General features: G+C 55.4%; 3 protein-coding genes across 4 annotated transcripts; all 3 read right to left on the reverse strand.

Annotated features, from left to right (window-relative positions):
* Nucleotides 1–5740: 5740 nt before the first annotated feature.
* C1QB (complement C1q B chain) lies at nt 5741–10889 on the reverse strand. Its single transcript, XM_019461731.2, has 3 exons — nt 10739–10889; nt 7630–7836; nt 5741–6463 (listed from the first exon to the last, which is right to left on the reverse strand). Exons 2-3 carry the CDS (start codon nt 7811–7813, stop codon nt 5889–5891), a joined length of 759 nt encoding a protein of 252 aa, XP_019317276.1. The 5' UTR covers nt 7814–7836; nt 10739–10889; the 3' UTR covers nt 5741–5888.
* Nucleotides 10890–14570: 3681 nt separating this feature from the next.
* C1QC (complement C1q C chain) lies at nt 14571–19432 on the reverse strand. The gene is made up of 3 exons (XM_019461730.2): nt 19288–19432; nt 18806–18999; nt 14571–15697 (listed from the first exon to the last, which is right to left on the reverse strand). The coding sequence occupies exons 2-3, from the start codon at nt 18984–18986 to the stop codon at nt 15141–15143; spliced, it is 738 nt and encodes a 245-aa protein (XP_019317275.2). The 5' UTR covers nt 18987–18999; nt 19288–19432; the 3' UTR covers nt 14571–15140.
* Nucleotides 19433–22648: 3216 nt separating this feature from the next.
* Nucleotides 22649–25963, reverse strand: C1QA (complement C1q A chain). 2 transcript variants are annotated; one of them, XM_019461727.2, is made up of 3 exons: nt 25830–25963; nt 24763–24932; nt 22649–23457 (listed from the first exon to the last, which is right to left on the reverse strand). In XM_019461727.2, exons 2-3 carry the CDS (start codon nt 24923–24925, stop codon nt 22883–22885), a joined length of 738 nt encoding a protein of 245 aa, XP_019317272.1. In that variant the 5' UTR covers nt 24926–24932; nt 25830–25963; the 3' UTR covers nt 22649–22882. The 2 variants fall into 2 exon arrangements, with proteins under 2 accessions (XP_019317272.1, XP_019317273.1); XM_019461728.2 differs by lacking the exon at nt 25830–25963 and adding an exon at nt 25686–25792.
* Between the last annotated feature and the right edge of the window lie 352 nt (nt 25964–26315).

Genomic DNA, 26315 nt, shown 5'->3' on the forward strand with positions numbered 1-26315 from the left:
AAACCACCAGTCTCACTTTACAGGTGACCGTGCTAACGTTTGTTGAGGACCTACTATGTATTAGGTGTGGCACGTGGTTCTTTGTCACAGCCCCTCTTGGCTGTGTGCCTACTAATGTGCCAGGTAGGCACTTTACAAACGTTGGCTCATTAGTGCTCGCACCAATATTAGCTAATCCGGCTCCATTTTACAGCTGAGGAAGCAACAACTCGGAACTCGGGTAACTTCCGTGCCCAAGGTCCATCAGCAAGGCTGGGTTTGAACCTGGTGGGGCCCCCGTGAGAAGCCAGTGAGGGAAGGTGCACAGAGCACAGGGCCCGGGGCCCGGCACACGGCAGGTGGTTTGGTTCTTCTGCCCTCATTCTGCCGTCAGCCTGTTTACGTCCCTCCTGCTCCCCAGATGCTGTGAGAGCTCACAGGGGTCAACACATGACAGGATGGCACAGAGGAGGAGACTCTGGGACAGACAGCGGGAACACAAGGTGGGGGAGGCAGGAAGGTCAAGAACGGAAGCGAGGAAGGAGGCTCTCAGGAAACTGTGTTCCATACAGACCTGCATGCCTGCGGCAGGTGCATCCCTCTGGAGGTTTCTCAAGCCTCAGTTTGCTGCCTCGGGGTTGGGGAATAAGCCGTAGTCTCCTTGTCTCTGAATGGGGGCAACGGCACCCATGTCGGGGTGGGGGTCGTTGTGAGAATTTAATGGGCCCGTTCATGACCTCGGTTACTTTTCTCCCTGCCTGCCTTTGCTTCCCTTGGAGATGCCAAGCCTTCCCATCCAAATTGCGCCAAGGGCCCACGAAACATTATTGCATGGCCTCTCCTTCCAGGCAGGACGAAATTTTGACATTCCTCCCATTTTCCCTTTCTTCCTTCCACTGAACTATTTACTGAACATATATTATGTATATCTGTCTTCGAGTCCTGTATGCTCTGGAGTAAGAAAGATTCATCAATCAATTAATGAATCCATACGCCCATGCTTTTCATTCATCCATCCGATAAACATGAATCTTCTGGGCTCTCTGGGCTGTGACATGTCCCTGTCTGGCCTCCTCTGTTCCCTCCTGTGTCCTCGCTGTGTTCTGCGTAGGTGGGGCTGTCGGATAAGTGAGGTGTGTTGGGGGACGTGGCCCCAGCTTCCTCCCTGGGCGTGACCCTGTCAGAGCTCTTCCCCCTTTTCCTAAGGGTATCACGAGCTCCCCTAGGTTTCTGATCAATAGGTTTGGGGCGGGGGGCCTGAGAAGCTGTGTTGTCCCAAGCGAGCCTCATGCCGCTGATCTAGTTCAACCTCCTCTTTCTGTGGGGAAGTCTGAGCCTCAGAGACGGGTAGCAACTCATCTGAGGTCGCACAGTAAGTCAGGTTCTGAGGCCAGCCCAGAAGTGGGAGCTCTTGACTAGCCATCCGGGATGCTTCCAGCTCTACCGGGTCCCCTCGCTGTGGGTGTCCCTCTGTGGGTGGGCCCTGCCGGATTTCTTGAACAAACACCCCCCTTTTCTCTTGCATCTGGCCAACAGGGTTGTCTCTGAGAACGCCTCCCGGCTACGTGCAAAAATAAACGCAGCTTGCAGCTTGCTCTATAAGGAGGGCACGTGTTTGTGTGTGCGTTGGGTGAGGGGTGGTTTAAGGCAGGGCACCTGGTGCCCTGTTGCCAGCAGGAGACCAGAGGGGCGAGGATGTGGAGGAGAAACGGGGCGAGGCCCGCAGCGCTCGGTGGCAGGAAGCCGACTGCCCGCCCTTTGTCCTTTCCTTTGTCTGCCTGTGAACTCGCTCACCATCGCCATCAGAACATAATCACCACGACCACAGTGGCAGCAATAACCGTAAGAGGTTAATCACCAAGTGCTTGGCCACGTGTGAAAGAATTCCAGTTCGTGGCTATCAGCAAGCTGAACCAGGGTTCCGAGCCCTGGCAACTTCCAGGGTGCTCCCGGGACTCCCGAATTAGAATACGCGTTTTACCGCCTCCAGGCGCGCATTAAAATTTGAGGAAACCCTGCCCCTTCCAGCACCTCAGTTCCCATCACAACCCACCAGGAGCTAATACTTGTGCAGGACTTCCTGTGTGCCGTGGGCTTTGCACATAGAATCCCATTTCAACCCTTATCAGCTTTTTGGGGTGGATGTGATGATCGCCCCCATGTTACAGATGAGGAAACTGTACCCAGAAAGGTTAAGTAATTCGCCGGAGAACAGGGGTTTGCAGTGCACATTTTACAGGCAAGGGCAAGAAGACCCAGAGAGTTTTTCTGTCAATGTCGCAAGGCTGGAATTCTGCAGACTAGCCTCACGGAAGGTGCCCTGGCTTGGGAGTCAGGGAGTTGTGGGTTCGAGTTTCTGTTCCTCTTCTTCTAAGCCTAGAACCATACCTGGGTCTAGAGCAGGTTGGCAAATCTAGCCCACAGACTGTGTGCAATTTGCTACCGAAGAATGGCTTTTGCATCTCTAAACGGATGAAGAGAAATCAGAAGATTGTGACATGTGAAAATAATGTAAAATTCTAATGCCAGTGTCTGTAACGATTTATTGGAACGTAGCCGCCCTCATTTGTTTATATATTATCTGTGGCCGTTTCCAGGCAGAAGCAGGGCTGAGTAGTTGCAACAGAGACCGTATGGCCCACAAAGCTTGGGATAGTGCCTGTGCGACTCTTTACAGAAAAAGTTTGGCCACCCCTGGTCTACAGCAGTAATTCTCACGCTTTAGCGCCATCAAGATCACCCGGAGGGCTGTGGAAACACAGACTGCAAGCCTCATCCCCGGAGTTTCCGAGTCAGCCGGCTTGGGGCTCGGGAATCTGCATGTCTCACAAGCCCCCAGCTGACGCTGATGCTGGAACCACTTTGAGGACGCGGGTCTTCAAAGCCGACCTTCTGCCCCACCTTGGAAACCCATAGCCCAGGCTGAGAGCGGGGTGCGCCTGTCCTCTTCCAGGCTGCCCCTCTCTCGGTGTCTGCTCCCCCCTGGTGGCAGCAGGCCTGAAGCCGGCCTGGCATGTTCAGCCTTAACTGCCTGCCCCTCCCTCCATTTGGAAACACATTTCAAAGCTTTCAAAGTTTGCACAGCCTTGCCCTTAGGGAGTCCACTTCTAGGAATTTAATCTGAGAAAAGAATCAAGGATGCGTGTGAGGATGCTCTCGGCTACATTGTTTGTTTGTAAGAGCGTAAAATAGGAAACTGGGGCAATCACTTGGCGGGGTCACCTAGCTGTAAGCCCAGGCGGGACTTGAACTTGCGTCTGTCCGATTCAAGAGCTGGCTCTCCTGCTATTCTACACAACCCGCCAGGATGCTTCCCACCTGCTGCGACAGAGCAGCGACCGAGACTGTGGCCTCTGGGGCTGAATTGCCCTGCGTTGAATCCTGGTTCTATCACTTACTAGCTGTGCCATGTGGGGAAAGTCACTTACCTGCTGTGTGTGTCAGTGTTCTTATCTGTGAAAGGGGAACATAATTGTAAAGGTTACAAGAGTTGACGTGAGTGTGCCGCGTGGGTGGTGATTTCTGTTGCTCGCAAAGCCCCCACCTTCCTTCTTCTTTGCCCGTTACCCCCTCCCCCTTTCCTCTTGGCCGGCTCAGAGCATTGTGGCTCATGTTTGGGTGAAGTAAGGTATGGCTGGCTAACATGTCCTCGGCTGGACTTGCAGGAGCCCTGGATTTCTGGCAGATCTGGGAGCAGGAGGGCACAAAAGGGGCCCCTGTTAAAAGGGTCCTGCCTGGGGAGGGGGTGGCTCTGGTGGGGGAAAGGCGGCAGGGTCAGGAGTCAGAGGAGAGTAGGTGCTGCAGGAGGGCCAGCTGGCTTGAGGCACCACTGGAGACAGACGCTTATTTCTTGGCCATGGCCGGCTTTGCCTGGGTCGTCCGCCCGTGGGGTGAAGCAAGGGCCGTACAGACAGAGCCAACTGCCAAGGCTCGAGAATCCCTAAGGTCCGATGGGTTTGGGCGAGGGCCATGGGGGACTGCGGAGGAGGCTTCACTCCGTGAAGGGGATCCCAACAGCTGCGGGTCGTCAAGGAGGCGGGGTGTCTACAGGTCCCGCAAGAGCTTTGAGACAAACAGAAGCAGACTCCAGTCCCGGCTGTGTACCTGCAGCTACTGACCCTGAGCAAGTCACTTGCTCTCTCTGTGAAATTCCCACCTGTGAAATGGGGATAATACTTTGTACCTCCTAGGGTTTGCGGCGGAAGCTGGATGAATTGATGGACGCGACGCAGCAGGGCACGGTTACTCGGCTGCGGTGTGGTTATTAGAGTCGAGTCAGAGGCCAAGATGATGGTTTGTACTGAAAGGATTGAACAGCAGAAAGAAGGCCCAGGCCCTGGAGTAGAGGCTCCTGGTCCCTGTTGGAGAGTCTGGGGTTGGAACGAGTCATCAAGGCCAAGCCTGAGGCCCAGGAGATGGGCTGGAGCTGCACCCAGTGATCGGAGTCCTGAGAAACAGGCCAGCCTCCGAGCCGGCTGGTTGCCATGACCCTGTGTGATAGGCCAGAGTGCCTTAAATCCCTCCTACCCCAGGTCAGGATTGGTCTTGGTGGATTAGGGCTAGTAGGAGGGGCTGCAGCGAGCAGGTGGGGGTTGGAACTCTGGAGCGGCCCCTGCCCGTGTACTTGGCCAATGAGGCACCGTTTATTTATAGAGTGGCCGCTGTGCACATCGGGCTCTGTGAGGTTGAGAGGTGGACAGGGTGAGGAGCCTACCGCCTAGCTGGGCAGAAGGCGTGGGCACGCGTGAAAACCAGACACAGGCCGTATGTGCTCAGACCTGCACACATAAGGAATGGGGTTGGGTGAGGTCAGAGGAGAGATAAGAGTGAGGGCAGGGATGGCCCGGCTTCAGGGAGATGATGTGGCTTGAGTGAGACTGTGGAGGACGGTAAGATAGGCAGAGGAGAATGGAACCGTGGAGTGTAAGGGCACTGAGGTGGGACGACACGGGACTTTCCTGGGAGACAGAGGGCCCAGGGGTCAGGAGTCAGATTGTCCAGGAGAGGGAATGAGACTGGAAAGCCAGTCCGTGGAGAGCCTCGAAGGCCAGGCTCAGGGGCTAGGGGCTGGGACTATATCCGGTTGGCAGTGGAGACCCGCTGAAAGTTACTGAGCGGGTTATTGAAAGTTAGGGCGTTGGTTCTAACGGGATGGCTGACTCATGCCAGGCTGGGAAGGTTTGGGGGGGGGTGCATGTGGGGAGGATCAAGAGGGAAGGGCCTTGGTTTCACGGTGAGTTAAGACATTGGAGGAAGACCCCTGGATCCCTTGGCGGGGGCGAGGTATGTGACGTTGTAAGCAGGAAGCTTATAGTGGCTGACTCGATACGTTGCCTCGAAAGAGGTCTCGGGTCATCAGTGGACAGAGCCAGGTCTGCTTGTGCGATTGAGGACGGTCCCTTCATCCCTCCGGTGCTCAGTTTTCTCCTCCGTAAACTGGGTGCAATGCAACCTGTCTCCCGGGATGAGGGTGAGGATTCATGAGAGAGTGAAAAGGTCTAGCCCAGTGCTTGGAGCATAGAAGTTGCTCCCTAGCTGGTGTTCCCTCCCCGTCTCCCACTATGTGGCTGTCACAGAGCTGGGCACAGAGTCTGGCTCTCCAGTCACCTCCAATCAGATACAGTTTCTGTTTTCAGAGGTCATTCATTCATTCATTCGTTCATTATTGGTTGTTCAGTCGTCCAACCAGCATTTAAGCAGCATTTCTGGGCACCTACTATGTGCCAGCTGCTGGGACGCAGAGTTGAATTAGACCCCTTCCTTGGCCTTTGAAAATTTTATTTACTCATTCTTTCAGGAACATCCATGGAGCCCTTCCGTGTGTTTTGGCTGGGTGGGGGAGTGGTGGGGATAACGTGAGCATTGCTGGTGGGGGCGGGGTTGGGGAGGGAGGCAGTCAGCCCCACAGCTCATGCCTCCACATCTGGGAAGAGCAGGAACCCAGAGAAGATGCTGTTGGCACCTTCTATGCCCACCAGGGAGTTCTTGTCAGTGGCCTGCAGGAAGACGTTCTCCCCCTGCTTCAGCTTGAGGACCATGCTGCCCGTGGTGACCTGGAAGGTGTTGTAGACGTAGTCGCAGAAGGTAACCACCTTCTGCATTTGCTCCCGGCCCCGCATGAGGTTCACGCAGAGGTTTCCTCGCGAGCTGGCATGGTAGGTGAAGTAGTAAATGCCGGGCACCCTGCAGGTGAACTTGCCGCTTCGAGATTCATAGTTGTTGTTCAGGTTGGTGATCACCTGGTCGAAGCGGATGGCCTGGTCCCGCCGAATGGCACTGTTGATGGTCCTCTTGGCAGAGAAGGCGATTTTCTGTGTGGCCTTGTAGTCTCCTGATTCACCCTTGGGGCCGCGGGCTCCGGGGGGCCCTGGGGCACCTTTGGGGCCAACGGGGCCCTTGGGGCCTACTTTTCCTGGATTCCCAGGAATCCCTGGGTCTCCCTTCTCCCCAAACTCGCCATGGTCTCCAGCCAGCCCTGGCATCCCTGGAAAAGGAGAGATGGGAGAAATGATGGGACAGAGAACCACGGAAGGAGCCCCGGGCTGGGAGGCAGGGAGCCTGGCCGTGTAACTTCTGACATGTCCCTGCTTCTCTCTGGGCCTCAGCTTCCCTGGCAGTGGGGGTTCTCCTTCCAGCCCAGCTTTCTGAGTCTGCGATGTACCTGGCAGCAATGGGAACTGACGCCCGAGGTGTGGAGGGTGGTGTCTCCTTAGGGAAGGTGCTGGGCTTGCCCTCCTCACCAGCTCATCCAGGCTCCCTTGTTCGGGCTTAATGCCTGGAGCGGGGATAATGAATTCTTGGCACAAGGGCTATCCCTCTCCACTCGCTCCCCCAGGGCAGACATCTTTAATCAATCCCAGCATTCTTTCCTGCGCAGTGGGCTTCCAGGGGGCCTTGGAAGCCTTCTCACGGCCACTCCAAGCAGCCGCTGCCCCTTGGTTCGGCACAGCACGAGATAAAACCTCTTTTCCAGTAAAGTGGTGGAGTATAGTGGCTGAGAGCACAGGCCCAGGGGACAGACGGATGTCCTCCTGCCCCACCTGCCATTATTCATCGGGTCACCTTGACGGAGGCACGTTCTCCGGGACTCAGCGTCCTCCTCTGTACAATGGGGATGATTAGTTTGCGAGATTGTGTGGGTTACACGCGGTTATGTGAGGACGGTGGTTGGTTTTGGTTAAATGAACGGATGAACGGCATTTTCTGGGGGTGGGGGTGGGGTCTCATGGCGGGAAGTCTCCTTTGAACCCTGTGACAACCCCACAAAGTATCTGCCTGCATTGTATGGGTGAGGAAATAGTTGAGAGCTGGGAAGCCACTTCCCGGGGAGACAGCCACTGCAGTGGTTTTCCGTCTCTCTACCCGGAGTTAAGGGTAAGAGAGCCATGGCCTGATCTCAGCCTCAACATTTACTGGGCTCCCTTGGGCAAGTTGGTAGCCTTCCTGGGCATCAGTTTTTCTGGCTGTAAAATGGGAATCAGAATCCCCTCCTTGCAGAGTCATTGCACGGGTCGGGGTGGGGGGTGGGCCTTGGCAAGCCGATGGATTTGTGGGGGCTTGTGCGATCTCTCAGGTAGGCAGCTGTGACTGGGGGGGCAGGAGACAGGGCCTGGCTCGATGACATGGGAGTAACCCCAAAGCCTGCAGTACCTTTCTCTCCTTTTATCCCTGGGGTCCCGGGTGTGCCAGGAGAGCCCGGTGCCCCGGGAATGCCCGGGATGCCGGGGATGGCCGGGTGCCCGGTGCAGCTGCTTTGGGCCCAGGAGACCTCAAGCAGAAACAGGAACAGCAGCAGCAGCAGGGATGCTAAGACGCCATCCCTCACGGTCTTCATCACTGGCCCGGCTCAGCTACCTCCTGCAGGGGTGGGGGGAGAAGGTGGAGTGAGTTTTACCACCATGGAGACTCCTCGTGTTTCTTCACTCATGCATCCGCTCATCCGTGCGTTCACCGAGCGTGTCCCAGCTACCAGACCGGACCCCGCACTGGGTGCTGGGGTAAGACGGATACGGCCCCTGCCTTCACGGAGCTGGCCTTCGAGGGGAAGGCAGGCAGTAAACAGGTCAACATTCAAGTAAATGGAAAGAGAGACAGTGCAGAGCGATCTGTGAGAAACGTAGGGGTGCCTGCAGGCAGAGTAACCAGGCTTGAGGGGCGGGTGGATGGTTTTCTGGGAGAAGAAGTCCTCCCATTAGGAAAGTCTTCTAGATGGGGGCAGCGTCTCCGAGAAGTGGTGTTCAGGCCAGGACCCAGAGGTTCAGAAAGGGCTGGGGCAAGAATGTTCTGGGAAGAAAGGAAGTGGGGGCAAAGGCCTGGAGGGAGGACAGAGAGCCTGGAGCGTCGAGGGCCAGCTGGGAGGCCAGTGAGGCTGGAGGGGAGTGAGGGGTCAGAGGGATAGGAGGTCAAGGCTGTGATTTGTGGGCTTTGGGCCACTTGACATCCTCAGAGTGGCCCTGCCTGGAAAAAGCTATTATTTTCATACTGACAAGGACCCTGAAGCTCAAAGAGGCCAAGACACTGGCTCACGGTCACACGGGAAGGACTGTAGCCAGGATTCAAACCCAGGCCCGTCTGGCTCTGAAGCAGGTATCCCTGCCAGCACCCCAGGCCATCTCTGCTGATGGGATGTTCTCAGGTCCCTCCGCAGGCCCCGGCGAGTGGGAAGGGCCGGCCCTGCCAAATACCAGGGAACTAGGAAGAACCGAGCTGGTCGGCACAGCCAGAGCCCCTCAGCATGGATTCTCAAGACGGAAGGGCCCTTAACATTCTAGTCCGAAGTTTTTTTGAAAAATTGAGGTGACATTCACATAATATAAATTTAACCTAAAACGATTATCTTTGCATAAGTACCCGTTCCTGGAGGTTTTACAAAATGACAGATTGGACAACTTCAGTAATCCATGCATTGGGCACTTAGCCAGGCTCTGGGCCAAATACTTTATGTGCTACTATCTCATTTAATGTGGTCTTTACAACAGCCCCTCCCGCCCCAATAAAGCCCCCAGCTCTCTCCTTCTACAGATGGGGAAACTGGGTACTGGAGAGGGCAGGAACCTCCATCAAGGTCACACAGCTGCCTTGTGGCCGGGATTCCAACCAGCCTTTCTGAGCACCTACTACGTCCACTAGACCTTAAAACTCACCGGGTGTTCTGCTAGGAGGCTGTTAAGCCTGGTGGCTTAAAACGTGGGCTTTGGAGCCAGACAGCCTGACGGGGGCTAATGAGTGGCTGTGTTTTGAGCAGCACTGGGTACGGGGCTGGTGCTCGGTGAAGGAGGCTATTTTATGGTTACTGTTCCTGCTGCTGTTGCTGCCCAGAGAGCAGGATGTGTCAGAGGCGGTGGTGAGAGGTCTCCGGGGTCAGAAGGACAGCCGTGCTTCCAGGGTCCAAATCAGGGTCCACTCGCAGGGGAGGGCCCCAGGCAAATCGCTTCTCCTCTCTGGCGAGTTTCCCCTTCCATGAAATGGGGATAATACTAATCCTTGCCACATAGGGTTGGTGGGAGGATAGATGATGTAGGCCCTGGCACGCCAGAAATGCTAAAGGAATATTCGCTATTTTTGTATTATCCCTGCCATCCAGGAATCCCCAAGCGTTGGGATATGATGGAGGATGGTTGGAAAAGTAAAGCAGGAGCCAGCCCCTTTGGGAGATAGGGCTCAGGGAGAGGAGATCTCAGGTGGGTACAGCCCAGGGGTGGAGAGCAGCAAACAGGGGGTCGGGGCGATGGGGACAGCGGGTCCAGACCCACAGTGAGACTCAGGCTTCCTAGGGAAGCAGAAGGTGGCAGGGGGAGTGGGAAGATGCATCTCAGGAGCCGCTGAGTCTCAGAGTTGGGCATCTGGTCCGAGCCCTGCCCTCGCCATCCATCACCACCGTCGGCCTTGCCCCTCACATCTTTCCCATGTCGCCAACCCTCCCCTCTCCTTCCAGCCCCGACAGCTCCTTTTCCCCGACTTGGAGTCAGACCGATGAGACTTCAAACTGCCACCTCGCTGTATGGCCTGAGACAAGTGCCTTAACCTCTCTGGGCCTCTTTGGCAGACTTAACTGCTACCCACAGGACCGCCAGAGGATGGAAAGAGATGGCATCTGAGAGGAATGAGGTCTCCAGTGTGGTGTCTGATCCCACGCCCTCCTTTATAAACATGCAATTAGTTATCAGACCAACTAACCACTAATCGCAGCTCCACCTACGAGGCAAATTCGTTCCTTGAAAGAGTCAAGCTGAGCTATTCTCAGCAGATGGAGAGGGAATGAGAGAAGGCAGGTGCTGGAAAAATGCTGGGCTGGGTGAAGGGGGGCCTGGGTTCTAATTCCACCTCGGCCTCTGACATATCTTGAACCAGGTAGTTCGCTAAGCGCTGGGTGAGCTTCATCTCCTTCAGGGCTCCTAGGGCCCCTAGAACGTTCCATCATTCCCAGAGAGGGTCTAGGCCGAGAGAGGTTACATGACTTGCCCCAGGTCACCAGCATCTAAGACACAGAAGCAGGACTCAGCTTGAGTCTTGGTGATTCCAAAGCCCTTATGTTGGTGGCTCCCATTTTAGGCTGCTCCCATCACCTGGGGTCCCGGGCAATAGTAGATACCCAAGTGCACCCACGGGAAGTTTGGTTCCCCAGGTCTGGGGTTGGGCCTGGGGGTCCACACCGTTAATCGCCCAAGGCAGAGATTCAAAGTCTACACTTTGGGAATCATCACCCTCCGCCATATCGTCCGGCTGGCCAGTCCCCCCAGGTCCCGAGCCCCGTCCTCACCTGGGAACCTCGTGTCCTGTGGGGCCGCTCGGCTGGGCAGCAGTGGGGCTGGGAGCCAGGAGCCTGCTGCTCTCGGTCCAAAGGGGAAGTTCCATTCCCCAGAGACAGGAAGGGCCTTCCCCTGAGGGCCCCCTCCCATGGGCCCAGCAGGACGGCCCCCTCCACTCTCAGCCCATCCGGCAGTTTCAGGCTGCATTTCTGCAATCTGGAGGGGTTTACTGTAAATGCGGTGGGTAGGTGGCCACTTTGGTTTCGCCAGCTCAGCAGCTGTTGGGGGAACAGTCTGTCCTGGGAGAATGTCCACAACCGGTGGCTTGCGTGCCAAGGCCCCTGACCTTGTGATCCCCTACAGCAGACATAGCTGTTCCTCACTGAAACGAGAACATGGCTGGCCTGGTGCCTGAGCACTGGATTTGGAGTCAGGAACCTGGATCCGTGATCTGGCTCTGCCACTCATCAGAGTGTGATTCCTAAGGTCTCAAACGGGGGTCTAAATGTTCTCAGCCAAGAGAACCCAAGGGAGCCCCCATTTCCTCTGCTCTGTGGTGGGACTATACCTGCTCTATAGACGGCATGGGGCACTGGGGAGCTCATCTGGGATCGTGGAGGGTAAAGTGCAGCACACATGTCAGTTGTTAATATCACGCCACGTCTCAGGCTTCCCTTTTCTGGGTTCGTCTTCTCTGCCTCTTCCCATTCTGTACTTCTGCTCTTGCCCTGTTCTCAGAAAATTATCTAATAATGAATTTTAAATGTGGTTATTATTTATTTATAGCCCTTCCTCTGCTTCCAGCAGGGCTCGATGCTGATGACAATAATGGACAGAGGCAGGGGCTTATTGCTTGTTGATCCTGGAATCACACCACGTCAGGGCTGGAGAGGGGCTTGGAGGTCACCCAGCTCCTTCCCCTCACCTTATGTATGGGAAACTGAGGCTCGGAGGGGAGAAAGAATAAATATTTACCACGAGCCTCTCTGTGCTAGGTGCTGGAGACAGACCCACAAGCAAACCAGCCATGGCTCCCGTCCCCAGGGGGAATTGCTTCTACTTGGGGAGACTGGTGTTCAACATTGAATGACACAGTGGTTTCATGGCTTCTGTGACAAATGTCAGAAAAAGGAGGGGACTGCTGGAGCCCACACCTCATACAAGGGGCAGGTGCAGGCCTCAGAGCAAGGCATCCCTGGCCCCAGACTCTCAGCCTGTTTGCGGAGGCTGCATCTAAGGCACCGTGATGCCCCTCACAGGGATGGTTGCCCAGCTGGCACCAGGAGCTGCCATAGGTCAGGAGGGCCCTACTTGTGCTTGGAGATAGAATATCTTTGGGCTTGTGGATGCTGATTGATGGAAATTAAGTGTTACCTGCAGTGGGTGTTAGGGAAGGAAAAGACTTATTTGATAAAACCAAAGGGTCTCCGGGCTCAGCCAACTATAGACGGGAAGGGACTCGGGCTGGATGAGGAGGGAAAGGCAGTGTATTCGGGTCAGGGAGAAGGGTGGAGCTCTGTACCAGCTGGTCTCTGAACCTAGAAAATTGTAGATTCGTACGTTGTGGGTCTGGGGTCCTTCTGTGGGTTCCCAATGGCAATGGGAATAGGTGAGCTTGAACTTGGGGTAGACAGTTTGAGACTAAGAACAGAAAGAAGCAGGGAGCAGAGTATGGGCATGGGCTTTTGGAATCAGCCCCTGCCAAGTTTAAATCCCAGCTTTGCCTTTTTCCAGCTGTGTGGCCTCAGGCACATTTATTGGCCTCAGTTTCCCAAATATGAATGTGGGGGCATGGGTTGTGGGGGGCCAGTGAGGTAACCTGGCATGTCCAGGGCCCAGCTTTTGGTAGGCCCCCGATGCAAACCTGGGGACAGTGCTATATTTATGAAGAGAAGGCCGAGTTCTTGGAGCCTGGGAGCATGGGGTGCCAAGTGTGGATCAGGGACCAGGCACAGGGGGGTCCCTGGACCGTGGCCCCTGAGTAGGAGCCAGCTGGTCTCTGTATCTGTGAAATCATTGCTCGCATCCCTGATATAGGGGGGATGATCCCTACCCAGGGTGGGAGAAGAAACTTATAAACCCTCCACATCTTGTGGTCAAAAAGGCATTCCTTGCAGCTTGGCGTGTCTTTTTCCTGTCCCTGTCCCAACCTCCCTTGCCTTCCCCCCCTTAGAAACCCTCGCCAGGTTTCCCTCAGCCCAGCAGACAAGCTGGCATTTTCAAAGGCCTGTCTCTCCTGACAAAGAGAGAACAACAAGGAAACAATTATGGAAAACAAAAATGGCAAAAAAAAAAAAAAAAAAATTGTCGCTTCCAAAGTACAGGTTTCTGATCTGACACTGTGGCCCGCATAAACGGTGTATTGATTTTTTAAACAAGAGAAATGAGAAGAAAGATGTATCACTCGGGGCACTGCTGGGCAGACTGCTAAGTGGTTGATGGAGGAGAGTCACGAAGAGAGTGGCCCTGCGACCCGGCCAGAGGCACCCCGTGAACCAGGCTGAGTTCCTAGGCCTTTGCCTCTGTTCCCTCTCGTGTGTGTGTGTGTGTGTGTGTGTGTGTGTAGCCCTCCTTCCTTCCCATCTGGGGTATTTCCCATGCCCCTCCTATGTGCTAGGCGTCTATCAAAGTGGCCTCAGGGATACTCACCGTCCAGCGGAGAGGGCAGACGTGTCAGTGAGTGAGTGTATGAAAACCAGCTAGAGGACCATGTGCTTTATTTTTTTTTAATGTTTATTTATTTTTGAGAGTGGGGGAGGGGCAGGGAGAGGAGGACAGAGGATCCAAAGCAGGCTCTGCGTTGACAGCCGAGAGCCCATGTGGGACTCGAACTCACAAACCCAGAGATGATGACCTGAGCCAAAGTGGGAGGCTTAATTGACTGAGCCACCCAGGCGCCCCGAGAACTATGTGCTTTGACTTCACCTGGCCAACGACCTACTCACCCGTATCCCCGTCCTCTGCAAACTTTTATGAAAAAAAGCCTTGATTCCAGAAATCTTTTTTTTTTTTTCCCTTGTAAACAAATCTGCAGATGATTTTGCTGTGCCACCAGATGGGGGAACCGAGGCTCTAAAAAGACAGGAGTTTGTGATCCAAGGCTCTGGAGGTCACTGTGGGGACACAAATGGGAAATTGGGGAAGGTTCCGTGGAGGAGGGGTGATCTTTGTGTTGAACCCTGACAGTTGAGTGTGTATTATCCAGGTGGATGAGGGTTCGTGTGAGTGGGAGGGGGGCTGTGCAGGATCATGGCAAAGGCGTGGAGGGTGTGAAATGTCTCCTCTCACGAGCAAAGGAGCCAAAGTGGATGGAGGTAGTCGTGGAATGTTGTTCAGCCCACCTCAGTGGGCTGGTGCCTCTGTGAGCTCCATGGGGCCTTGTGGAAGCAAGCTGAGATCCCAGCTAGGCCCAGGCAGGTTCTTCTACGCCTGAGCGAACTTTGGGTCTCCCTGGGCTCCGAGGCTGGACTGGCAGTCTGCACAGGAACGTTATGCTTTTTATCATTTTTGAATTTGAACTGTCAGCCCTTCTCATGGTCACCACAGTGAAAGTGCATGATGAATATTAATGACTTAATAGATCGGTTAGCATCATGCCTGGGGTATAGTAAGTGCTCAATAAATACAAGCTATTAAGATTTTTTAAATTCACTCATTCATTTACTCTACCTTTAGTCACTCATTTACCCACTGTTCATTCATTCATTCACCCCCATTAACTCATTAATTGGGCACAAATCCATTACAGATCTGTTCTTTGTCTACACTGGGCTTACCTGAGCCCACAGGTGCTTCCAAACTTCAGCATAGGTCAACATAGGCCTGGGAATTCAAACACCCCTGTTTGCCTGTGAGCACAGATACCTTTAATGACAGTAGCACCTCTCAGCCAAACAAGTGACAACAGATGGCACATTGGGGACCTCTTGCAGCCTATAATCACACTGGAGCATCCCTCTCTGAAATGGCCACAGGACGCTGAGTGTCTTAACACTGGCACCAACCTTTAACTGAACACCAACTGGATGCCCTGTCTGAGTCTAGAGCCCATGGGTGGCTGTGACAGGTGCAAAGCTGAGGATGAAGAGGCCTGCTCCTTTGAGGACTTGGCAGTGAGAAGCCTGAACCGTGCCACATTTTTCCATTTATTTATTTATTTATATATCACCTTGCCTTTCCAGAGACTTGGAAAAAAAAAAAAACCATTGACAGTGTTAGAGGGTGCTGGTTAAGTCTCAAAGCGGTGACTCCTGAAGGAGTTCGGAGGAGGGAGAGAAGTTGGGGCAAGGGCGTCAGGGCGGGCTTCCTGGAGGAGGAGTCCATCAGGTGGGGAGAAGGGCCTGGGCACAGCGGTTCTTGCAGGGAAGCTGAGGGGAGCGGGGCGGCCCCGGGCCTGGAGCGGGCCTGGCTGCCCTAGTCAGGAAAGAGCAGGAAGCCAGAGAAGACGCTGTCCGAGCCTTCGGTGCCCACCATGCCGTTGTAGTCATTGACCCCCAGCCACACCTGCTCACCCGCCTGCAGCTGCAGCAGCACACCGCCCGAGCTGACCTGCTTCTTGTTGGACAGGTGGTCACAGAAGGTGGTCACCCTGACGCCACTCCGGTACAGCAGCACGCACAGGTTGGCCGTCTGCGACGTGTGGTGCACAAAGTAGTAAAGACCTGGGACTTTGCAGGTGAACTTGCCAGTGCTTGTGTCATAATCGCCCTGCGGGTTGGTGATGGCTACGTTGAACTTGACCAGGCTGTTGGGCGTGGGGTACTGGGATGTCTGCCGTGTGACCGTGAAGACAGACTGGTACTTCTGCTTGTATCTGCCCTCCTCGCCCGGCTCCCCAGGGGGGCCCATGAGGCCGGGAACCCCTGGACTACCGGCCGTTCCCGTGGGGCCATTTTTCCCGGGATGCCCAGGTGTGCCGCGTTCTCCCTTCTGACCCTTGGGTCCTTGAGTTCCAGGGATAGCTGGGATTCCTGGGGAGAGAGTAGGTGGGAAGGAAGTGACGGGGCAGGGGACAGGAACAGGGACCCTGGGTGTCCTCCAGGGGACATTCCACCAGAGTTTGGTCTCCGGAACGCCCTTCCCCAGATGGACTGGATCACCTGGGGGTAAGCGTGCAGGGAGTTGGAGGGAGGCCCTGGTCGGAGTCCGGCCTCCCCCATGGACTTGTTCCCCGAGCGCTAAGACGCTCCCCTGTCTCTTGGCTTCAGTTTCCACATTTACGGTGGAGAGGGTGGGACTCGCCAGCCTCAGGAGGTGTCAGAACCGGGCAGGGTCTCAGAGAGCACGTCAGAGGCCTTGACTGTCAACCCACAGCCAGCGTGTGGCCTCAGAGAGCTTCTGTGTGGCCTGCGCGGTGTTTTCTTAAACGTTTTATTTAGAGCCCAACATTAACAAATCCAAACCTCACCTGAAAGTTTTGCTTCTGAGTGTCTCTTGACAAAAATCAGAAGATTGGTCGGAGGCCCATTTCCTGGAAAGCTCATGAAACTTATTCTTTAGGCCCCATTAACTTGCGCTGGCCCCTTCAAGGCCCTTTGCCTAACATTACTCTTAAAATTTTGTCAACTTTTTATGTTGAAGTAATTACAGATTCACAGGAAGTTGCCAAGAAAAAGGGGGGGGGGGACAAGAAGAGCCCATGTATTCTTTGCTTAGTTTTCCCCAGCGGCACATCTTGCATAACTAAAGTACGACATCAAAACGGGAAAACTCACCTTTGGACGATCCACTTTGCACGTGCATTCATTTGCGTGTGTGTGTGTATAGTTCTAGTACAATCTTGTAGCACGTGTAGACCCCCTTCCCCGCAGTCAAATGTACCTATAATTTTGTATTGTTTTTTAAAGAGAGGCCTCAATATTTTATAAGGTTCAGAGCCCCACAAAACCTGTATCCTTTCCTGAGATGGAACCACCCCAGGCCGGCTTAGAACATGGGAATCACTGGATGGAGCCCAAACAGAAGAGGCCCCCCACCAAGGGGGTTGATTTCTCCAGCTCCCCCGGCCCCACTCAGCCCACTGGAGCCCCTATGACTCCTGGGCTGGTTCCATTTCTCTCATATTACAGATGAGGAAACTGAGGCCAAAGACTTGCTCAAGGCCATGCAGCCAGTAGGAGGTGGAGTCAGGATCGAAAATCAAGTCTGGCTGAGTCCCAGTCAGAGGATGTGATTCTTGTGACAGCCCTGATTATCTGAGCCTCTGTGAGATTTTTCTTCCCTTTCCAAACTGTACTCATGTTTTAGGGCCTGGCTCTAGTCTCCTCTTCCAGGAAGCCCTCTTTGGCCAACTCTGCCAGCCCTCATGGCCGCTTCCTACTCCCTTAGGGTTGGGTGTCTGTGCAGACCTATTTGTGACAGATCCTCTATGGCTTGTGAGCCTGTTCGGTCCTGGGGTTAGGAGAGGGGGTTGAGGATCCAACAGATCCAGGCTAAAGCTGTGTGACCCTGGGCAGGTGACCTCCCCTCCCCAAGCCTCTGCTTGCCTAATTGAGGAAAGGATATAATAGAGATCCCAGAGAGCTTCTGGGGGCTTGGAGTGGGAGAAGGCATGTGCTGGGCACCTCATAGGAAGTGCTCCATAGGGTCAGCTCCTGGTGACGGTTGTCAGTGATGCAGGGCCATGTCTCATCCCTCCAGATATCTTCCAGCAACTGATTGGGAGGGGGAGGACATGCACTGGGGAGGGGCTTGAGAGGCAGGGGAAGGTAGTGACTAAAGGCACTTTGGAGCTGGGCAGGATTCCACAGTGTGACTTGGGCAAGTTCCTCCAACTCTCTGAACCTCAGGTTTGACATTTGTAAAATGGCAGTCAGGCACTTTTAAAAAGGATTTTGGCCTCAGTTTTCTCACTTGCAAAACAGAGTTAACAATTTTATCTACCCTGTAAGGTAAGCATATGCTGAGCATTTGGAACGATGGCTGGTATGTAGTAGGCGCTCAATAATTGGTGGCCATCAGCCACTGAGCTGTGAGATGGCCAGAGGCAGCGTGCGGTATAGGATCTCAAACGACGGCAGAACCGAGAGCCTTATTCGGCTCACCTTGAATTAGAGAATTCCTTCTGGAATGTTGGCAAAATCCCATTCTATTGCCAGGAGAGAAGATGACGGTGGGGAAATTCCTAAGGGTGTTCCTTGCCACCGGCCTCCCACACCCCTACTGCCTCTGCCAACCCCCCCCCCCCCATCACTTCTGCTCAACCTCACCCCAGTCTCACCCACGCTGGCTCCAGACATGCTGCATCCCGGATACGCACCTTCTGACAAACAAGTCGTCCCCGGACTCTGGTGCTTGCTCAGCACCAGGGCCCCTTCATGTTCTCAGCCCCCTTTGCTCATGCTAGGGCTTGCCCGTCAATCTGCAATCCTGACTTCTCACTCCCCATGGCCCAACTACCCAGGATCCCAGGGAGACGGGTGAGCACAGACCTCCCATAAAAACAGTGAGGACAACAGCTATACCACGCATAGCCTACACTTACCTGGGACCTACCATGTGCTGGATGCTGCTTTAGTAGCAACTTGCTTAATCCTCCCCTTACAGCACCCCGTGCAGTAGGTACTACCTCCCCATTTTATAGATGAGGAGACTGAGGCACTCTGCACAGGGAAGTGGAAGGGCTGGGAACTGAAGCCCGGCCCTCTGTGCATCGTGGACGTTCCCTACATGGGCCCCGCCCCCCCCCCAGGGGTCCGTGTTGCAGGGCAGGTGATGGATGGAGGAGCTGTAATAAACAGCACAGCACTTTAGAGTTTGTCAAAGGTCTTCAGGTGGGTCATCTCCTGTGATCCTCCCTGCCACCTTCTGGGGCAGGTGCTTTTGTTCCCTCCCTGTTGTCAGATGAGAAACTGAGGCACAGAGAGGGGAATATGGAGGACCAAGGCCTGGGCTCTGAGAAAAGAGGGGTTACACCTGCTGGGAAAGCTGGACTCTGTCCTGGGAGCAAGTGCGTCCGTAGGGACTGTACTTGTTGCCAACAAGTCGCTGCCCTTCTCCCCCAGGTTAGCGCCAGATGCACACTGTGCCTGCTGCCCCAGGTCTTAGGTGACCCCTCCCCAGAAGCCCAGCAGACTCACCTGGCTCACCCTTGGGCCCCGGCAGGCCATCGTGTCCGTCCTTCCCTGGGGCCCCCGGCAGGCCTGGCATCCCGGGGATCCCGTAGCAGCCTGTGCTGGCCTGGCCCCCAAGTGGCAGCACCAGCAAGAGCACCAGCAGGTTTAGTCCAAGGGGGAGCCGGGAGCTGGACACCGTGTCCATCCTGGGGAAGGATCTGGGTAGGGAGAGAGCTGAGTTGGCCCCCTGGCCCCTCACTCACCCTCCTCGCTGGTCTTTTGACAGCCCTCAGGAGCCTATAGGTCCCTTCCCCAGGCCCCTTGCCCCTTGGGTCCTGGGACCACAGGATGGATGGAGGATGGGGCCTCTTCTTTGAGCCGGGACCTTTAGCTCAGCAGTGATGGGGACCCTCCTTCCTCTCACAAATCAAGCTGTCCCCATGTTTCAGGGAGGTAGCAGGGAGAAACTGCCATTTGCTCCCTCTCAGCCGGGGTCTTGGCCTCACCTGGGGGTGAAAGGATTCTGGTCTGGTCACAGAGGTATCCTCAAATCTGCTTCCCCTCTCCCCGACTGGAGGACACGGTGTCAGAGCGGACACAGCAGAGAGGGCCCAGAGCAGGCTGGGCGGCCCCCTCCCCTCTGCTCACCCTGCCCCCAGTCCCACATCCCCTTTCCCATCATTTTTCCTGACTCAATACTTTCTTTTCGGTACTGAGCCAGGCTGACCCTGTGTCCCCCCCGCCCCGGATCATGAGCGTCTGAAAAGAGGAAATGTCCCCTCCCCCGGATCTGCTGAAGCGTGTGTGTGTGTGTATGTGTGTGTGTGTCCAGTTCAACCCATCCCTATATGTTGGCATTTACTGTGCTTGAGACTCAGCTATTTTACAATATTCCTAGGAGGAAGTTATAATTCCCCCTTTACAGATGAGGAAACTGAGGCCCAGGGAGGTGAAAGCCCTTACCAAAAGTCACACAGCAAATCCATTCTTGGGGTCCAAAGTCTTGCTCTGCTTAGCCTCTGCTTAGCCTCATATGCACTTGTCAAGTGGCAGGCTTTATTCTAGAAACTTCCATTTGCCCCTCCCATTGGTTATACTTGGAGGTGGACACCCAGGATGGACAAGCTTTGATGGCAAGCAGCCTGCTGTGGTGGGACTCTGGCTACAGAGTCAGTGGCCTCAGATCTTCCAGCCCTGCCACTCCCTTGCTCTGAGGCCCTCAGCAAACCACTGGCTCCTCCAGGCCTCAGCCTTCCCATCTGTATACTGGGTGGTGGGGGAGGCCCGGGCTTCGCATGTCGGTGCCTCTTCCTTTGCTGGGGCCCTTGACGATCCCAGCCTCCCTGCCCGCACCACCTCTGGCACCCCTGCATCTGGTCTTGGAGCCTGTGGGAGCTGGTGAGGCGTTGCTGGTTGGGGCCAGTTTGGGCAGAGCCGAGAGAGGCTCCTCTCCTCTCTTCCTCTTCTCCTCCTATGAGATTCGGAAGAGGAAGGGGCTGTCGAGAAGTAGAGGGCTCCAGCCCTGACCCCACACTTGCCACCCGTGTCACTCGGGGTGAGGGGTTTGACCTTCCTGAGCATCAGGTCCCCCTCTGTGAATGAGGGGTTCCAATAGCTCCCATGCAGGGCAGTGGTGAGGACCCAGTGCATGATGCATGTACAGGGCTTAGGCTGGTGCCGGGCATGAGCAGGAGTTCAGAGCTCTGTCCCTGCCTCACCAACTGACCCTTAGGGCCTCAGTTTCCCAGTCTGTCCCTCTACCCTGTGGCACAGGGCTGCAGAGTGTGGGATGAGCGCAAGGATGTGAATGTCCTTGACCCTGAAAGTCCCCAGCAGGTGTAGGGCTGGGAAAAGCATAAATGATAGACACAGCACTGGCAGGGGGGCGGGGAGGGGGACCCGAATGGCACCTGGGGCTCCCATCTTCAGTTCTCATCTCGTTTGCGCCTGGGTCTGTCTTGTCCAGCAGGTGGCAGCCTCAGCCCATGCTCAGCCCGCCCTTGCCCCAGCAGCCAGGCCCAGCCTAGCTCTGCCCGTTCCTCCATCCAGCCTGGCCAGTGATTTGCCCAGTGAGGGGGAGGGCGGGCAGGGTGTGGAGTGTGTGGGTGGAATTTAGAATAAGGAGCAGCCAGACTCCCTGCACTCACATTTCTGTAGCCGGGTCTCTTCCACCACTTACGGGGCCCGCACTCCTGACATCTCGAGTCCCATTGCAAGGAAAGGAGGTCTCCACTTTGGGGTCAGGCAGAGCTGGTTCAAATCTAGGTCCTGCCGCTTTCTGGCAGTGTGACCTTGGATAGGGATCTCCTTTCTCTGAACCAGTTAAGAGGGATTGCTGAGATTAAATGCATCAATGGCTAGGAAATGTCCAGCCCATCGTAGATACACAAAGATGGGTTTCTTTTCCCAGTCTGTGGGAGAGTGTGTTCTGGGCAAGGAGGCAGAGAGCTGGGGCAGAGTGGAGGCCTGAAGGAGGCAGAGAGGCAGGAGTCCAGCACTATGCTGGGGCTACAGAGGGGTCACTCTCTTCTCCCCAAACCCCAGAGGCTGTTGGTGGGGGCAGGGCAGGGCAGCCCCAGGGGAGGGTCTTGGGTGTATGTCAGAGGCCAGGGTGCTGGGGAGGGGGTGGTATGTGAGGACTCCCAGGCTGCTTGTGTGTCACTTAGTGGGTGGGAGAGTGAGGAGGACGTGCACACCTGCGTGTCACCTGTATCCCAAGTACGACTGTGGGTTTGAGGGTGTAACTAGCGTGCACGTCCAGGGGTGTGCACGGTGTATCTAAGGGCCTGGGTTGGTGTGCCCGAAGAAGGGGATTCCTGTGCCCGTGTTTCAGTGGGAAGTAGACAGGTCTCCATGGGGGAATGTGGGTCACGTGCAACCTCAGGAAGACGGGTGTGCCTGCGTGGCGTGCAGGTGTGTGATGTGCGCACAGCACAAAGCACAGACGGCTTCCTTTGAGAAAATGTGCAGGGCATTGGACAGCCTAGGACTGAACTCCCGGTCTCCTTATTGTCTTCACATACAGAGGACATAGCGAGGCTTCTTGCTTCCGAGTGTTCCTGGACAGGCTAAGTGGGACCCTGGGAAGGCACCATGAGAATTCCAGACCTCAGTTGCAGCCCGGGAGGGATGCCCAGCGAGCAGCAGCCCCAGCCTCACATGCCTGCCTGAGTGGAAGCCCAGGGCCGGACTCAGGAAGCCTGGCTTTGGGGAGGACTGCTGGCTGCCCTTGGGCCGATTACCACCCCTCTCTGAGTCTTGCCCATGTTTTTCTGGTTCAAGGTTGGAAAGCATGTGTCAGGCCGTGGCTGTGGAGGCTGGCAAGGGTCGCGGTTAAACACGCAGGCTTGGGTAAGTAAGCCTTACTAGCCTCACTTGGCTAGTAAGATTTGGGTTCAGACCCCAGCTCCTCTACCTAAACGCTGACCTTGGGCCTTATATCCAGCCCCAGACTCCAACCTGCTTCGTTATCTGTAAAATAGGGTCGTGATACCCACCTCACCCCTCAGCTGTACAGATTAAACAAAACATAATAATACCTAGGACTTACTCAGCCCTTACTCTGACTCAGGAACAGCTCTGCAATTTTCATATATTAAGTCACTCAATCCTGTCAACAACCCTTTGAAGTAGGTGCCATTGTTATTCCCATTTTACAGATAAGGAAACTGAGTTCACCGAAGTTATATAATATGCACACGGTTGGACAACCGGTAAGGGGTGGCCCTAGGTCCTAGGACTCCCAGGACCTGCTAAATACCTGCTGTAAAATACAAAACGCAGGCCTGCCTCGTAAGCACTCCGTAACTGTCGTCCTTATGCTCCCTCCCAGTGCCCAGTGTAGCAACTCAACAGACGCTCAACAGACATGGCCTCAGGTATTTATTGTAGGAAGGGTTCGAAGGGATCAATCTCCTTACAGCGTGCAGCCAGCGGTAAGTTCTAGGGGCCCCGGGAGCCAGCCCTCTCCCTTCAGACAGCTCAAGCAACAGCACCCCCAGGCAGAGCAGACCATAGCAACCAGAGAGGTGGAGTGAGTGGGCCAGAGTCACACAGAAAAGGAAGCATGTGAGGCCAGGGTCGGGAGGCTCCTTCCCTGGTTCAGATGGATGGGAAGACGAGGAAGCCACTGAAGACGCTGTCCACCTCAGGGCCCTGGTAAATCCGGCCCTGGGCGGGGTCTCTTTCAATCCAGACCCGATCGCCGCGCTGTAACTTGAGAACCGTGCTCCCGGACACCACCTGGAAGAGTCCCTTGCTGTTGGCGTCACAGAAGCCCAAGGAGCGCTGGGCCTGGTCCCTCCCAGAGGACACGATGGACAGGCAGATGTCCCACTTGGACACCACCTGGAAAGTGAAATAGTAGTAGCCGGACACAGCACAGATGAACTGGCCCGTGTTATTGTGGTACGGGCCTTCCTGGTTGGTGACGACCGTGTCGAAGATGACGACGTTGCCACTCATTGGTGGGTTCCGCCTGATGGCCGAGAAGGCTGGCCGTGGCTGGTCCTTGATGTTGCCCGGGTTGCCCTTGATGCCTTTCACTCCCGGGGTGCCAGGGAGACCCAGGGAGCCACTGGGCCCAGGGAAGCCCATGTTGCCAGGGTTTCCAGGGGGCCCAGGGTCCCCGTGGTCTCCTTTAAGGCCCCGGATGCCCGTCCGGACGCCAGGTGCCCCTGTGGGGGAGAAAGGCCAGATCTGGAGTGAGAGTCCAGTGTTCCCTAGTCCTCAGGGAGATGGGAGCTGGGAGATGGCCCGACTGCTGTGCAGTGGAGGATGGGGGAGTGCCTGGGCCTTTAAGACCTTGACTCTGGCTGGCTGTGTGACCTTGGGCAGATGTTTCAACCTCTGAGCTGCAGCTTCTTTATCTATCAAGTGGAAAGAAGTGCAAACAGGCACTTGGGAAGCTGTCAGGTCCTGGCAAAAGCAGGACACTGGCTCGTCCACTGTGCTTCTGGCCGGCCGTGAACTCCACACCCCGCTGGGCCACTGACCCCGATCCCTTTAGGTCAGGACTACGTACAGGACGCCTGGATGCAAATGCTTGCAAGTGTCTCTGCAGATCTCTCTGGCCTGCTGCCGACTGGGAGGCTCAAGAGAATTCCCTGAGACTTCCTTCTCCCACTCTGGGCACGTCCTCCTCTCCCTTCTCCTTCACCCCCAACCTGTTTTCTAGACTGTGAGTTTCTGATGCCGGAAGGGGCTGGCAATGGGGAAGCAGGGACAGAGTTGGGTGTGGGGGGCTGGAAGGAAGCCGAAAGGATAGTTGCCATCAGTCGATCCTCTCTGTGTGCCAGGTGGGGTTATTTCTTCGGTTTACAGATGAGGAAACTGAGGCTCAGAGAGGGTCAGTAACTTGCCTGAGGTTACATAGCAAGAAAAGTCTCCTGAGTCTAAAGGCTAGCACCTTATTCGTTCTGGTAACTTAACAACAGCCCAGGAGTGTGCACTTTTCCAAGACCTTTCTCATTCATTGCTTGTAGTGGTCCATCCTCCAGGGAAGGAAGGTGAGGCCAAAGAAAGAGGACTCAGGCGCCTGGGTGGCTCAGTTAAGCGTCTGACTTCGGCTTGGGTCATGATCTCACAGTTTATGAGTTCAAGTCCCACATCTGGCTCTGTGCTGACAGCTCAGAGCCTGGAGCCTGCTTTGGATTCTGTGTCTCCCTCTCTCTCTCTCTCTGCTCCTCCCCTGCTCACTGTCTCTCTCTCCTTCAAAAATAAATAAACATTAAAAAAAGAAAAAAAAAAAAAAAGAAAGAGGACTCAGGCAGTAAGGGGGATATGGAGGGGCCTGGCAGCCTGGGGACATGTCCAGAGAGAAGACTAGGCCCCCTCAGCCTCTGGGACCAAGTGTAGAGTGAGCAGGCATCACGTGGGGGCCCAGGTAGATTCCCGCTTCTTGGTGCCACCCCCAAGTCTCCACCCTGGAGGCCAGGCCAGGCCAAGGGAGGAGGGGCTGGGGTCCAGAGGGAGGTACTCACCTGGCTCCCCTTGCTCCCCCTTGAGGCCTGGCCGTCCAGGTCGGCCAGGCGCTCCTGGGGCCCCAGCCTTCCCATCTGGTGCTCGGCACACATCCTCGGTCACTGTAAAGGTCAGGGATGTGGCCAGCACGCAGACCACCAGCCAGCCCCATGGGGCCTCCATGATGCCACTGTGGAGACATGGGCCAGAGTGGGCATCACACCCTCACACACACCCAACTCATACATTGAACCCTACGCCCACAGTGTTCTGTACACATCCCCCCACCACCGAGGCACATACACTCCCTCGAGGGCCTCCGAAGTCTGCCTTCCACCCAGCTCCAGGGACCCCGCACATATACGCAGAACCAGAAATTTGCCCAGATACACACACACACACACACACACACACACACACACACACACACAGAGCTGAGCACACCCACACAGTTACATACTCAAACACACAAACACAGCCTCTCATCCCACACCTGCACACCACGGCGAGCAAACTCAAAATCCACTGCACGCTCCTGGAGGCACAAACTGACACCCAAATAGACTCCACCTCTCACTCCCCGAGACACACACATTCATATACTCCTACCGATGATCAATCCCATTGAACAAATATTTATTGAGCGCCTACGCCTTATTTAATTCACACTCTCTCACCCAGATGGCAGAGCTGTGCATACGCACAGGGATTCACAACCCCCTGACACAACACATGTGCTCACTCCCCTACACATTCGGCCCCTTTCAGCACCCGCTGTACCCTCTACGGGGACCCCTCTGCTGGCTCCAACACCCCTAGCCTCTCCCCAGCTTCCTGTGTTTTGGGGGGGCCGAAACCTGGGAACTCTGGCTAGAGCTGATGTGTCTATATTACCACCTCCCACCGTCTCCCAAACCCAAGGAATAAAGGTCCCCCCACTCACTTATTCCGGATCTTGGATCAGTGCCCCTTGCAACCCTGTCCTGGCACAGAACCGGCTGGCAGTGTTCTCCCTCCCTCCCGCCTCGATTGTCCAGCCTCCTAGGTCAGCTCCCCGGGCCCCCACCCCCTCAGGCCCGGGCCTCACCTGCCTCAGCTGGCAGTCAGTTCAACTGGATGCTCCTGTCCTCCACCCAGGGACCCCTGTGGGACACCCAGCAGGGGTGGTGCCTGTCCGGCTGTGGCCAAGTTTCACATCCCTTCTGACTTCCCCTTCTCCTTCCCTGGACCTGCCCCCAGCATGGCCCCAGGGGTCAGAAGCCTACCAGGGACATTTTGAGCAGACCTCAGCAAGACTGGGACACTGAATGTCCTACCCCAGCCGCAGCTGGCGTGGGGGCAGGGACAGCAAGGCAGGAGTCTGCAAGGATGGAGGCGGGGGGGGGGGGTACTGGGGGGATGTGAGAACCAGAGAGGCAGAGAACATCAGGGCTGAAGGAATTTTTTAAAAAGTCAGGAACTTGGACTGATCGTCAAAAGCTTGGAAAATACAGAAGAATACAAAGGGCAGTGTGGTAGTGATGGGAAGCTCAGTAATCAGCTTCCTAGACCTGCCACTTCCTAGCTGCCCTTG

The sequence above is a fragment of the Panthera pardus genome, unplaced genomic scaffold (assembly GCF_024362965.1).
Source record: "Panthera pardus isolate Hobbes unplaced genomic scaffold, ASM2436296v1 HiC_scaffold_11, whole genome shotgun sequence".
Taxonomy (NCBI): domain Eukaryota; kingdom Metazoa; phylum Chordata; class Mammalia; order Carnivora; family Felidae; genus Panthera; species Panthera pardus.

What these genes read in the sequence shown, in the direction of transcription:
- C1QB (XM_019461731.2), bottom strand. Translation starts at nt 7,813, where the DNA reads ATGAAGACCGTGAGGGATGGCGTCTTAGCATCCCTGCTGCTGCTGCTG. An exon ending in AGGGATAAAAGGAGAGAAAG is followed by an intron (nt 6,464 to 7,629) that starts GTACTGCAGGCT and finishes CTCCTTTTCCAG; the next exon opens with GGATGCCAGGGCTGGCTGGA.
- C1QC (XM_019461730.2), bottom strand. Translation starts at nt 18,986, where the DNA reads ATGGACACGGTGTCCAGCTCCCGGCTCCCCCTTGGACTAAACCTGCTG. An exon ending in GGGGCCCAAGGGTGAGCCAG is followed by an intron (nt 15,698 to 18,805) that starts GTGAGTCTGCTG and finishes CTCTCTCCCCAG; the next exon opens with GAATCCCAGCTATCCCTGGA.
- C1QA (XM_019461727.2), bottom strand. Translation starts at nt 24,925, where the DNA reads ATGGAGGCCCCATGGGGCTGGCTGGTGGTCTGCGTGCTGGCCACATCC. An exon ending in GGGGGAGCAAGGGGAGCCAG is followed by an intron (nt 23,458 to 24,762) that starts GTGAGTACCTCC and finishes TCTCCCCCACAG; the next exon opens with GGGCACCTGGCGTCCGGACG.